At 39.1% G+C, this 12,927-nt stretch overlaps 1 protein-coding gene across 1 annotated transcript in view; it reads left to right on the forward strand.

The window, feature by feature from the left end:
- LOC139954245 (U6 snRNA-associated Sm-like protein LSm3) overlaps nucleotides 1–12,927 on the forward strand; it is a 514,674-nt gene that overhangs the window by 498,982 nt on the left and 2,765 nt on the right. The window contains exons 2-3 of the mRNA XM_071953964.1: nucleotides 7,486–7,656; nucleotides 11,884–11,991. Coding sequence (XP_071810065.1) covers nucleotides 7,636–7,656; nucleotides 11,884–11,991 — 129 coding nt within the window. The 5' untranslated portion in view covers nucleotides 7,486–7,635. The remainder of the gene's footprint in view (nucleotides 1–7,485; nucleotides 7,657–11,883; nucleotides 11,992–12,927) is intronic.

Consider the following 12,927-nt stretch of genomic DNA (forward strand, 5'->3'; position numbering starts at 1 on the left):
GCTTGCCACTGTTTGCCCATATGGGCCGATTTCACAAAGATCTAAGATCAGTGGCGTAACCAGAGGGGGGGCAGGGGGGGGGCCGGCGCCCCCCCCGCTCAGAACCCTTGCCCCCCCTCTTGCCCCCCCCCCCCCCCCAAATGAAATCAGAGATAAGTATATTCTTATACATAGGGCTTATATATAAATCGTTTAAGGCTGCATAAAATGCTGTCGTAAAAAGGAAAACTTTTATTCATATCAGTAGGCCCTATGTAGACTATAACATGAAAAATGCGTGAAACGCGCGCGCGATCGTATTGGCGGTAAATGTTTGTTGTGGTTTTGCGGTTACAGAGAGTGCAGGATGTGACAAAGTTCTGTTAAATACGTGGTGGTCTGAACGCAGACCAATACTAATAGCTCCGTAGACACAAAGTCAGATCATGAGGTAGAAATTTCTACCTCCATGGTCAGATGCACTACAGAGAAATTTACAACAGCAAACAATGGCCAGCAACAAAGGTTGCTTAGACCATTTCTTCTCCTTTGAAGCAAGCGGTGCAATTGAGAGGTAGGCCTATTTTAAATATCCGTTTCATAACTAACCACCCACAATTTCGATCCTGTATTTTTTTTTGATGGCTTACACTTGTTACAATAAGGCCGAGTAAAAAAAAGAAACATGTTTAGTGTCTGAGTTTCTCAAAAAAAGGAAGGAGGAGGGGCTTTTTATTTTTTATTTCAAGATGGCCGCCATGAATGTCAAATATCAACTGTTTTTTCTGCTGCTGAAATACACAAAACATTAATGAAACAGTTTGGTCAAGGCATTCAGACAAGACATTCAGATTTTTTTTTTTTTTTGCTGAGATCATTTAAAATAACCCTTTTTCAAAACAAAAACAAAAAAATTTGCATAAAAAAAAATTAAGAAAAAAAGAGGTGTCCTGTAAAAAGGAAGCGGCGGGGACGCTAAACATTTCTATTTTTCTATTTTTACTTGGCCTAATATTATTATGTTTTGGGTATTTACACACCCACAAAGCCTATTTGAGAATGCCGTGTACAACTCTAAGTTGGTACTTGGTGACCACAGTTGGTAATTTAATCCTTTATACAGTCAAAAAGTTTTATCTTACACAAAATGACAAGTTCTCTAAGATGTTGTTGTTTTCGCAATGTTTTGTTACCTGCTGACTATGTAGACTGTTTTAGAACTGCATTGGTGTGTATCAACTATATATCAGTTAACACATTTAATAATAATCTTGCACTTCTTTGGCCCCCCCAAATTTAATCTTTGCCCCCACTTGCCCCACCAAATGAAAATGTCTAGTTACGCCACTGTCTAAGATTGATCGTAATTGCAAATCAATCGTAGTTGCCTATTAAAATGTGATGTCACAATACAAATCACTATGGTGAAACTGAAAATTTGTCTTGCGATGAGTTTTGTTGCTTTCTGAAATCGGCCCCAAAACTCATATTTTTCCAGTTTCCTGCGGTTCCCGTGTGTGGTTCTTTCCCGTTTCATGGGCTTGATTTCCCCCATTCCAGTTTAATATGTTCATGTTCCATCACCCATAATCATATTATACCACACCTCTTGCTTTTCTGTATTCTGGTTGGCTGAAACACGGTCACGTGGAATGAACTAATAAAGTGATCGCGCGCGCGTTTTTTGCGGGAATAGTACCAGAGCGGGCACTGGTCTTTGCAAATAGACCTTTTCGCAAATACTGGGGCGCGCGCGGAAAGCTTGGAATTAGGTGCATTGTGGTCTAGCTGATTACAAATTTGATTCATATATATCCCACAATGCACCTCATTCAACAGTCTGCGCTTGCGCATTGGTATTTGCGATAAGGTCTATAGACCTTATCGCAAATACCAATGCGCAAGCGCAGACTGTTGAATGAGGCGCATTGTGGGATATATATGAATCAAATTTGTAATCAGCTAGACCACAATGCACCTAATTCCAAGCTTTACGCGCGCGCCCCAGTATTTGCGAAAAGGTCTATAGTGCCCGCGGTAGCAGCGCCCTCTCTTGACTTGAACCGTGAACAAACAACAACATTCCTTTTGCTGTTCTTATTTGACATTTTAAGCCCGAGCCGTGTTATAAAACACATAATTGACTGGCATAATTCGGTAACTAGTGTACTTCTATATTCCCCCTCGGGCCTGTGAGTGACCGCAGAAGAGGGGCCTTCGGCCTCGAGAAATTGGTCGCTCTTCTGGTCTCCCACGTGGAGAAATAGACGTATAATAGTTACCTCGTTGCCAGTCAACATGTGTATAATATTTTTTTTCAATTCCTACCCCAGCACTGTTAATTTTCTCCGTCATTTTATTTTTGCCGTTCCCCCGTCCCCCGTCCCACAGACGTACCACTGTCCCAAATCTAACCCGTTCCTCCTTCCCGTCATCCCGCCCTTGAATTGTTCTTTGCACCTTTTTCCCGTTCCCCGTGGGTCCCGCAAGTCAGGTGGTTCTCCGTTTCGTGTATTTTTCTTCTCTGTCCAGTTTATTTTTTCCCTGTCCAATGTCATCATTAGTCCCTTTTTCTTTTTCCCCTTACCGTGTTATTTTCCCGCCTCGTGAAATGGAACAGTCCAAATTTTACCTTGCGATAACAGCCCCCCCCCCCCCCCCCCATTCCACTCTAAGGCCATGTCCGAATTGGCGATTTTGGCTACAGCTACGGCTAGATCAGCGCGTCTGTCAGTGTTTAAGAATAGCAGGCGCGCGCCCTAGCCGTAGCTGTAGCCAAAGTCGTCATTTCGGACACGGCCTGAGTGTGACTCGTCCCCAGCATGGGGTGAATTCTTTGCTAAAAGCACCAAAATGGCTTGCTTATTTTACACATGTTAATGGCCACAATTTCATGACATATACATTCCCTGTGACTGGTTGTTTACTTGGCATAGCAACAATTGAGCGGAGTCTTGGCCGGTAATCTGATTTTACTAATCAAGCTATTTTTTTTCGTTATAGGAACGTTACAGAATTGGTAAGAAACAAAAATCGTGAAGATCACAGATTACAAAAAACTTACATGGTCTATGATGATGATAGTTGAAAACATCCCTTGAAATATTTCTGTCTGAAATGTCATAATTTGATGAGAAATAAATAATATAACTTCGCGTTTGGAGTTTATAGCTCAGTGAGCGTTTTATTCATTTTTGTTGTGGCATCAATGCAATGCAAAATTTTTAATCGGTTTTCACTATTTTCTCGTGACCCGGATGGGCGATCGATCTCAATTTTCTACAAGTTTGTCGGTTTAATGTATATGGGTGAAAAAATCACTAAGCCGCCATAACGTTCAACTTGGGTCAAAAATTCAAAATAGATTCAGAATAATCATTCCAACTCAGTCAAATAGTCCAATTGTTCTAATTTATTAATTTGATAATGTCGGGGGCTACAACTATTTCGAATATTTAACAAACAATACTTTAAGCTCAACAACTTGTACACAGTGAGCAGTAAATATACAAAACAATAAGACCATTGTTAAAAACCTCTTTTATGTTAACTGCATAATTATGTTTTTAACACCTTGTGACAAATATGCTCTACAACATTTTTGCCGAAATACGTACCAAACAGCCATGGCTGTTTTAGAAAAAAAATTAAGGCTCTCTGCGTGAATTTCAGAGTGTTTTTTCATGACAAGCGCACATAATTATTTTAAAGGGTAATTGAACAACAAATTGTCCTAGTCTCATATCAATGCTTGTGTCTACACATACTAACCTACTGATCATTGCATACAATCATTGAAGTTTAGAGTGTATTTGGTGTAAAAGATACATATTTCTTTGGTTGCACAATTTCGGACATAACTTTGGACAATGTGGACATTTCGGACATAACTCTTTGTAGAAATTACATAGTTTTACATGGACAAGACACTACGGGACACCTTTTTTGTATTTAACTGATGGCTTGGTACATAAATAATTGTTAAGCATGATGTGTGATCTCTTTCTTTCAGTCATATCATTATATTATAGACATAACTTTGAACTTAATCATATTTCGGACATAACTATGTCCAATGTCCATTTTTGTGAGTACTCAGGGAAGTTATTTGAATAACTCTTATTGTAGCATCGCAGTTTGTTCAATACGAATCTACTACTAGAAGACTGCCTTACCCATATACAGGTTACGGAATGTAGCAAGTTAAAGGCCTTTTCAGTGAAACCATGTCAAAACCATCTTCAAAGTAAAAAGTACGTGACGTGTTTGAAGAGAACTGAACCATGTTCCGACACCCTCCAACGACCCAAACACCCCTATGTTCCGAAACCCCTATGTTCCGACCTGTACCAATATTTTGTCTTTGCCATTTTATTTTAAAGAAAAACGGCGTTACTTGAAGAAACTACACATGCTTGCAATTTAGTTCATGAACGTACCGGTAACCTATCTTTATGTAGTCCCACAAAGGAGTTTAATTTGTATAACAAGATTCTGCTATTACAAATATTCGGTTTCTTTAGAAAAGGACTGAGTAATTGAGGGGGTGGTAGGACTGGATTATTTATTGTTATAATTGTTAACACATTATTATGATTATTATTATTATTAAAAAAATTGTGGGGGGGGGGCAAGGAAATAAATCACACATCGGCGCAATAATAATAATAATAATAACCCGTTGTTATATAGCGCTTTTCACACCCGGAGGGCGTCCCAAAGCGCTTCACATTATTACCCCTGGTCACTGGGCCTTAATCCACTCCTTAAAGCATCTCAGCTCCCTGGTAGGGAGTATGCAGCCTGTGCAACATTAATATGCGCTACTCGGCTAAATCAACCACAAGAACCATCTCTGCCCTCACAGGTACCCATTTACCCCTGGGTGGAGAGAAGCAATTATAGTTAAGTGTCTTGCTCAGAGACACAAGTGTCACGACCGGGATTCGAACCCCACACTCTGCTGAACAGAAGCATCAGAGCTTGAATTCGGTTCTCTTATCCGCTCGGCCACGACACCCCACAAAAATAAACGCACGAGAGGGTTGGAATTTTTGTTAATTGAAGGCTCATGAAATGTTATCGACACGGACACGCACCTAACAATAGCAAAGTACCGAGTATTTTATTGCCAGCTACCTCGGGGAGCCATACTCATGTGTATAACCAAAAAAAAAAAAAAAAAAAAAAAATGAAATGCATGCGTGATTCCATACCTTTTTCAAATAGTACAAATTCATTTTATGAATGTTCAAACCTAATCCCGGTCAAAAACTACTGGGAAACCTTGCGTAATACAAGTTGTGTTTTTGTTATTGATCAACTGAGTAATAATGTGCGGGAACAACTTGTCGGAACAAAGGGGTGACGGAACATAGGGGTGTCGGAATATAGGGGTGTCGGAACATAGGGGTGTCGGAATATAGGTTCAGTTGTCGGAACATAGGGGTGTCGGAATATAGGGGTGTCGGAATATAAGTGTGTAACCGAAACAACCAATTTAAACTCAAAAGACATTTTAACACCAAGTAACTGGCAATAACATTATATAAAATACAAACAAATTTAACTTGGACACAGTTGTCTTTCATTTTGGTTGATCTGAATGACAGGTAAATACCCATGCTTTACAATAACGCCAGCTTTTGTTAAATTTGTGACACATCATCATCACTCCACTTGCGTGCGTTCCTTGAGTCATTATTATAGCGTTTGGCATTGAGATCACCATGATGCCCATGATGACTTCCACTCCTTGTCCTCTCCAGTTGGCCAAACAAAGTAACCTTTTTTTGACAACCTGAGTTTGAAAAAATGAAAGAAACTTTGGTTTAAGAGGAAACAATAACAATGTGGCCTTAATTTTAATTACAATTAATAAGTGTGGTATACCGTGTGCGTGCAGAAGCAGTGCTTGTTGTAGTATACTGTCATGTAGTCTAAGTATACTGTGTACATCATCACATACAAGGTTCTACGCGTACACTTACAGAAATGTAAGTCAAACCCACCCAGACACACTCCTGTGGAAGTTTTAACAATTTATCTTTTTAATTACCTACATGTTCACTAGAGCCACGACCCACCATTTTCTATGTCCACTGTCTTTAGTTATGTCCGAAACAGCAATATGTCCACACAAGGAAAGTTAATTTTTAACAAAACGCTTTAAATTTCAGCATTACTTTGGGATAATTGGTGCAAATAAATAAGCTACACATTATTTGAGACTCAAGAATAAAGGTTCTTTACATCATCATTCTTAACTTCCCACATTAAAAGCTTGGGCCTTTTGGGAGAGAGACTTCAAATGTGATGATCATTTTGTAGTTTTCGCTCAATTGAAGTATTATTTGTTTCACAAATGCCAATTTATGTTTTTAGTTAGTTGAATTGATGAAGTACATTAAATATTCGCCCCACCCACATACAAACTAAGTCATAAAAAAGCACAAGTGAATTCGAAATGGGTTTGTCAGTGTATTTTGGAGTGAAAACTTATTAATGGTTTTATATGTTTTTAATTACCATTCTTCAATACATAAAATAATAGTGTCATAGTTTCAATGTTATAACTTGCCCCAAAATGTTTATTCTTCCATTGGACACGTTTCGGACATAACTTCTATTTCGGACATACCTCATGTGGACGGAAAGTTCTTAATCCACCTCCTTCGTGGAGTTTAGGGGTAACTGTTTCAGGTGAAGATTTTTATCAATTGACAAGTCAATACCACTTGTTACATCTATTAACTTGAATGATTTCTTTACTAGGGGTACATACATGTTATAAAGAGAAATGTATTAGTTTGGACGGAAATATGCATCGTTGTTTTTAGCACTTTGTCACACTTAAACCGGCGCATCTGAGATTATGAAAACAATTGCACTTAGTGCTGGGCTAAAACAACCATGGGAAAAATGTTAAACTTTCTGGTTTCCTTTTAATTTTACTAGTTGATAGAAACTAGTATCAAGAAAATACCTTAAAAATTGGACGGAAAATAGTTATGTCCGAAATGGCTCACTAATGACCCTGGTGTGCTTTTACCAGACATAAATCATTGGAGCTATTGTTGTTATAAGCAAGGCATTTCTCCATTCATTCATCATGTAACATGCAGTGATGGCTTTGCTAACTAATGTCTTTGATTGGCAACTGAATTAGTATAGTTTTTTTACCAACATTCTGAAAATCTTGCAAAGCAACTTTGACAAAGTTGTTGCTACTGCAGGTACCTCTAGGTGGGTACTTTAGGGTAGTTATCTTGACATGATGTTTAGTTTATGTGCTACAATGCTAAAAGGGCATTCTAGCTAATAAGTGAATTTTCACCCCAAAGTGCCCACAACAACTGCTTTGCTAGCAAAACCGCGCCGCACGGCGCCCTCAATCGACCACTTCGTCACAGAGTAGTGTATATGCCGCGGCCGCCGCCGCACATTGAATTGCATGCATGCAGCACGCACACAAACAACAGAACACGACCGACCAGCTCTCTCGAGCGAGTCATATTTTGTTTTTATCAAAGCCAAGCTTGGGTTGATTGATTGGAGACGTAGGCTGTGTCCAAACCACTCGCAGTTTCAACTATTTTATCAATTGTGGTCTTACAACAGCTCTCTGTGGTCCCAGACAGTTATAATTTCGACGGAATGGCGGACGAGCAGGAGCAGGTAACTCGCTTATCCTGGTGTCATGTGTTTTCAGTAGGAAAACAGGAAAATTGTTCACAATCAAAAACTAATTATTATTTTTTTTTTCAAATCATCTATCCAATTTTTTAACAGTAACACTTTCACTTCATGGTGTGTTGAAATTTTAAAGTTTTGGTTTTACGTTGCGAGAGACAGTCGGCCATTACCAGTGCTTTTGCATGCACGACATTGGAGCAACGTCATATGTTTTCACACCTTTCATTGGTTGGTATTTTATTGAATATTCAGAAGCTAGTATGGCGGGCAAAGTTTATCAAAAATATTATTCAATTAGTACTTAACAAATTTAATTACATTATGGCTACTATATTAGAATCCAGAGATATCATCCATAAGGCGTGAAAGTAAAACACCCCCCCCCCCCCCCCCGATGCACTCACACTTCATAACAATCCGTTTTCCCCCATTTCAGACCAGTAATGTTTGGTTTCAGGAGATAAGAAACCAATCTATGCTATTTTCTCTTAAATGTAGACTTAATATTTATTACGCTTACGGGAATTATGCAGTTATGCAGTAAATAAAAAATTGTTGTAATTTTCACTTAAAATATTTTAATATTTTCCCCACATTTGCGCACCATAGAATCCCAAATGGTAACCACCTCGCGTGATCAATCTAGTGACTAAAGCAGAATGAAACTCAATCTAGCAGATAGTAGTTTTGTTTTGAACTTTCGAGGTTGGATGATGTTTGGCCATAGTTTGGCAAAGAACCGAGTGCGCATGCGCAAATTCTCACACTCCAGGTCGCCCATTGTTTGTGTAAGGTATGTGGGTGATTACGAGGTGTCGTTAAACGACCACGGTGCCACGAGTTCAACTTTCGTTGAGCTCCTTCTCTTCCTTCCTCCATGATCTATCCATCATCCATGTCAACTTCTAGTTGCGATATTAACGTAACCCCCTCCTTCCGACGACAATTTTCTGCTGGGTACTGACTGTTGTTTTTCTGCCGCATTGCACGTTTTTTGACTTCTTAATCGACTACATCATGTGTTGAAATCTTCAAAGTTAATTTCTTGAAACTGTCAATGAGTCAATCCGGAACACGGTAGTTAGTGTGATTTCTTGAAACAGCCAATGAGTCACTTTGGAACACTGTAGTTAGTGTGATTTCTTGAAACAGCAAATGAGTCACTCCGGAATACGGTAGTTAGTGTTATTTCTTGAAACAGTCAGTGAGTCACTTTGGAACACGGTAGTTAGTGTTATTTCTTGAAACAGTCAGTGAGTCACTCAGGAACACGGTATTTAGTGTGATTTCTTGAAACTGTCAATGAGTCACTTCGGAATACAGTAGTTAGTGTTATTTCTTGAAACAGTCAGTGAGTCACTCCGGAACACGGTAGTTAGTGTGATTTCTTGAAACAGTCAATGAGTCACTTTGGAACATGGTAGTTAGTGTTGTTTCTTGAAACAGCAAATGGGTCACTCCGGAATACAGTAGTTAGTGTTATTTCTTGAAACTGTCAATGAGTCACTCCGGAACACGGTAGTTAGTGTTGTTTCTTGAAACAGTCAGTGAGTCACTCCGGAACACGGTTGTTAGTGTGATTTCTTGAAACAGTCAATGAGTCACTTTGGAATATGGTAGTTAGTGTTATTTCTTGAAACAGTCAATGACTCACTTTGGAACACGGTAGTTAGAGTTATTTCTTGAAACAGTCAGTGAGTCACTCCGGAACACGGTATTTAGTGTGACTTCTTGAAACTGTCAATGAGTCACTCCGGAACACGGTAGTTAGTGTTGTTTCTTGAAACAGTCAGTGAGTCACTCCGGAACACGGTAATTAATGTGATTTCTTACAGTCAATGATTCACTTTGGAACACGGTAGTGAGTGTTATTTCTTGAAACAGCAAATGAGTCACTCCAGAATACGGTAGTTAGTGTTATTTCTTGAAACAGTCAGTGAGTCACTCAGGAACACGGTATTTAGTGTGATTGCTTGAAACTGTCAATGAGTCACTCCGGAATACGTTAGTTAGTGTTGTTTCTTGAAACAGTCAGTGAGTCACTCCGGAACACGGTAGTTAGTGTGATTTCTTGAAACAGCCAATGAGTCACTTTGGAACATGGTAGTTAGTGTTATTTCTTGAAACAGCAAATGAGTCACTCCGGAATACCGTAGTTAGTAAGCTTGGGCGATATCAATTTATTTTATTCACGATATATCACTGACAATATATCGCGATATTCGATATAATCGTGATTAATGAAATTTGACATCATCAGTCTTAAAACTCCAAGTGAAAGTTGTAAAAGAGACAGTCCTAGCATAAGAGAGGTGTTCTAATGACCTATTCTTCTGGTTTTACTCCAAACCTATGGGGTGCAAGATGTCTCAGCTAGCAATTACATCGCGATATTTAATCGATATATATCGATATATCGCGATTTCGATTAAAACCAAATCCATCCGATTTCAAAATTGTGTCCAAATTAATATCGCGATATTTGATAATATCGTGATATCGCCCAAGCTTAGTAGTTAGTGTTATTTCTTGAAACAGTCAGTGAGTCACTCCGGAACACGATAGTTAGTGTGATTTCTTGCAACAGTCAATGAGTCACTTTGAAACACGGTAGTTAGTGTTGTTTCTTGAAACAGCAAATGAGTCACTCCGGAATACAGTAGTTAGTGTTATTTCTTGACACAGTCAGTGAGTCACTCCGGAATACGGTAGTTAGTGTTGTTTCTTGAAACAGCCAATGAGTCACTCCGGAACACGGTATTTAGTGTGATTTCTTGAAACAGTCAGTGAGTCACTCTGGAACACGGTAGTTAGTGTTATTTCTTGAAACAGTCAGTGAGTCACTCCGGAACACGGTAGTTAGAGTTATTTCTTGAAACAGTCAATGACTCACTTTGGAACACGGTAGTTAGTGTTGTTTTTTGAAACAGCAAATGAGTCACTCCGGAATACAGTAGTTAGTGTTATTTCTTGAAACAGCCAGTGAGTCACTCCGGAACACTGTATTTAGTGTGATTTCTTGAAACTGTCAATGAGTCACTCCGGAACACGGTAGTTAGTGTTGTTTCTTGAAACAGTCAGTGAGTCACTCCGGAACACGGTAGTTAATGTTATTTCTTGAAACAGTCAATGAGTCACTCCGGAACACGGTAGTTAGAGTTATTTCTTGAAACAGTCAATGACTCACTTTGGAACACGGTAGTTAGTGTTGTTTCTTGAAACAGTCAATGAGTCACTTTGGAACACGGTATTTAGTGTTGTTTCTTGAAACAGCCAATGAGTCTCTCCGGAACACGGTATTTAGTGTGATTTCTTGAAACTGTCAATGAGTAACTCCGGAACACGGTAGTTAGTGTCGTTTCTTGAAACAGTCAAGGAGTCACTTTGGAACACTAGTATTATTTTTTACGTTACGAATTTGGAACGTGGGGGTGCAAACGAATAAAGTGACATTTTTCAACTGTATGGTAAGCACAAAAAGCTAACTTGTGCGTTTATGATTTGGTTTTTCAAAAAATATCTGTTTCATAAAAAGCCGTTCCCTTGAGATAAAAAATATTGTGCCTTCCATTAACGCATTTCACAAAGCCAACTTTTAAACTTGTTTTACTTTTCCTGATTTCTCAACCAATCAGTTGGGTCAGTTACATGCAACTCGGGGCTTGCTAAATGCATTGCTCAGACCACTATGCAGATACCTCCCTGTCAATGTGTTTTTATGAGAAAAAGCACCTTCAGGGAACAATTTTCATTGTATAGCAAGTTTTGAACAAAATGCTACACAAAATGTCTCAGTTGCTACTCAAAAATCAGGTTTGCTTTTCAATATAGCAAAACTGTGTTCACAAAATAAGGTCATTCAAAGTTAAATGGTTTGCTACGAAAACTTGCTGGATAAAATCAGTCCCTGACCTTGCCATTGCTGGATGAGTAAATTAATAATAGCCTATGTACAGCCATCCATGGTTTATCATGAACATGGAGCTCTGTGCTTTCTGGTTTGGGAATCATTGGCTAAATTTAGAGTATTGTACAAAGCTGAAGGCTATCAAAATACTCCCAATTTCTAGTATTTTAGATAACACTACATGGATGTGTTTGGGTGTTAAGCTGTGCTTCATTATTTCCAAACAATTAAATGAGAACTGTTTCCTTGTCCATCATTCATCAGGTTTGATTTTTTAAGTAACTCATTTGTGTAATCAACAGGTACCAACTAATGCAGTGGAAGAGCCTTTGGATTTAGTTCGCCTTTCTCTGGATGAGCGTATTTATGTTAAGATGAGGAATGACAGAGAGTTAAAAGGAAGATTAAATGTAAGTTTACTTACAGTGTAGTCAATGAAATGCATAAAGTTCAAACCACAACCACAGTCCCTGATTATAAGAACACTCTGGATGTTGAGTGGGGAGCGGTCAGGGATGCTAGTAAGGGTTGCCTGTAAATTACAGGACTCTGAACAAAACCTATTAAACCTTTACCACTTTTTTTGGAGGAGACCCTTTTTCTTGAATCAGATGTGTAATTATACAGTACCTACATGTTTGAAAGTTTCTTCTTTGTATGCCACAACACTAGTTAGCCTCAATGTGCTGCAGTCAGGGACTTACACAAACATGCTCAAAGAAGACGGTGGCGATGAAGTGACAAAACAATAGATTTACTAAAACGCCAAATCCAACACGCCTGACACCTGGTCTTTAGACAGTTAGGGGACCCCCCTTCTCCCCCCTCTAATCTTAGACTGTGCTCTGTGGTTATAGTATGGATCAATATGCAGCTTCTCAGCTGTGACAGTACAGTGTGTGTAATGCCATAGAGCATGGAACAGAAGGAGTTACAGCTCCAAAGCTCAAATTATTCCAATTAGCGTTGCACCCACCTCCAGTGGAAACTCTATGGATGTGAACCGCAGCGCCTGTAAAAGGCTGTATACATTCCGACGGCGGCAGCTCTATGTACCTCATGTGTGTTACCGCCTTTCGCTGCTGTCGCTGGTATCACATCATTTTCCATTCATACATAATTATTGGAGTGGTAAAGCAGCAACTCACAAGTTCAATGCGTGCGCAGTAGACAATGTCAGCCACGTTATATGCGCACAGTGCTACATTAGAAACTGTCAACTTTGAGCTTTCTACTGAATTTTGAAGCAAACAAATCGGGTCTTCCTGTGATGAGTTATGACATTTGTTAGATTTTGCTGATCGGGAAAATTATGAAACATTGATTTTTTTATCATAAAAAGAATG

This window comes from Asterias amurensis, chromosome 2, assembly GCF_032118995.1.
Source record: "Asterias amurensis chromosome 2, ASM3211899v1".
Classification (NCBI taxonomy): Eukaryota; Metazoa; Echinodermata; class Asteroidea; order Forcipulatida; family Asteriidae; genus Asterias; species Asterias amurensis.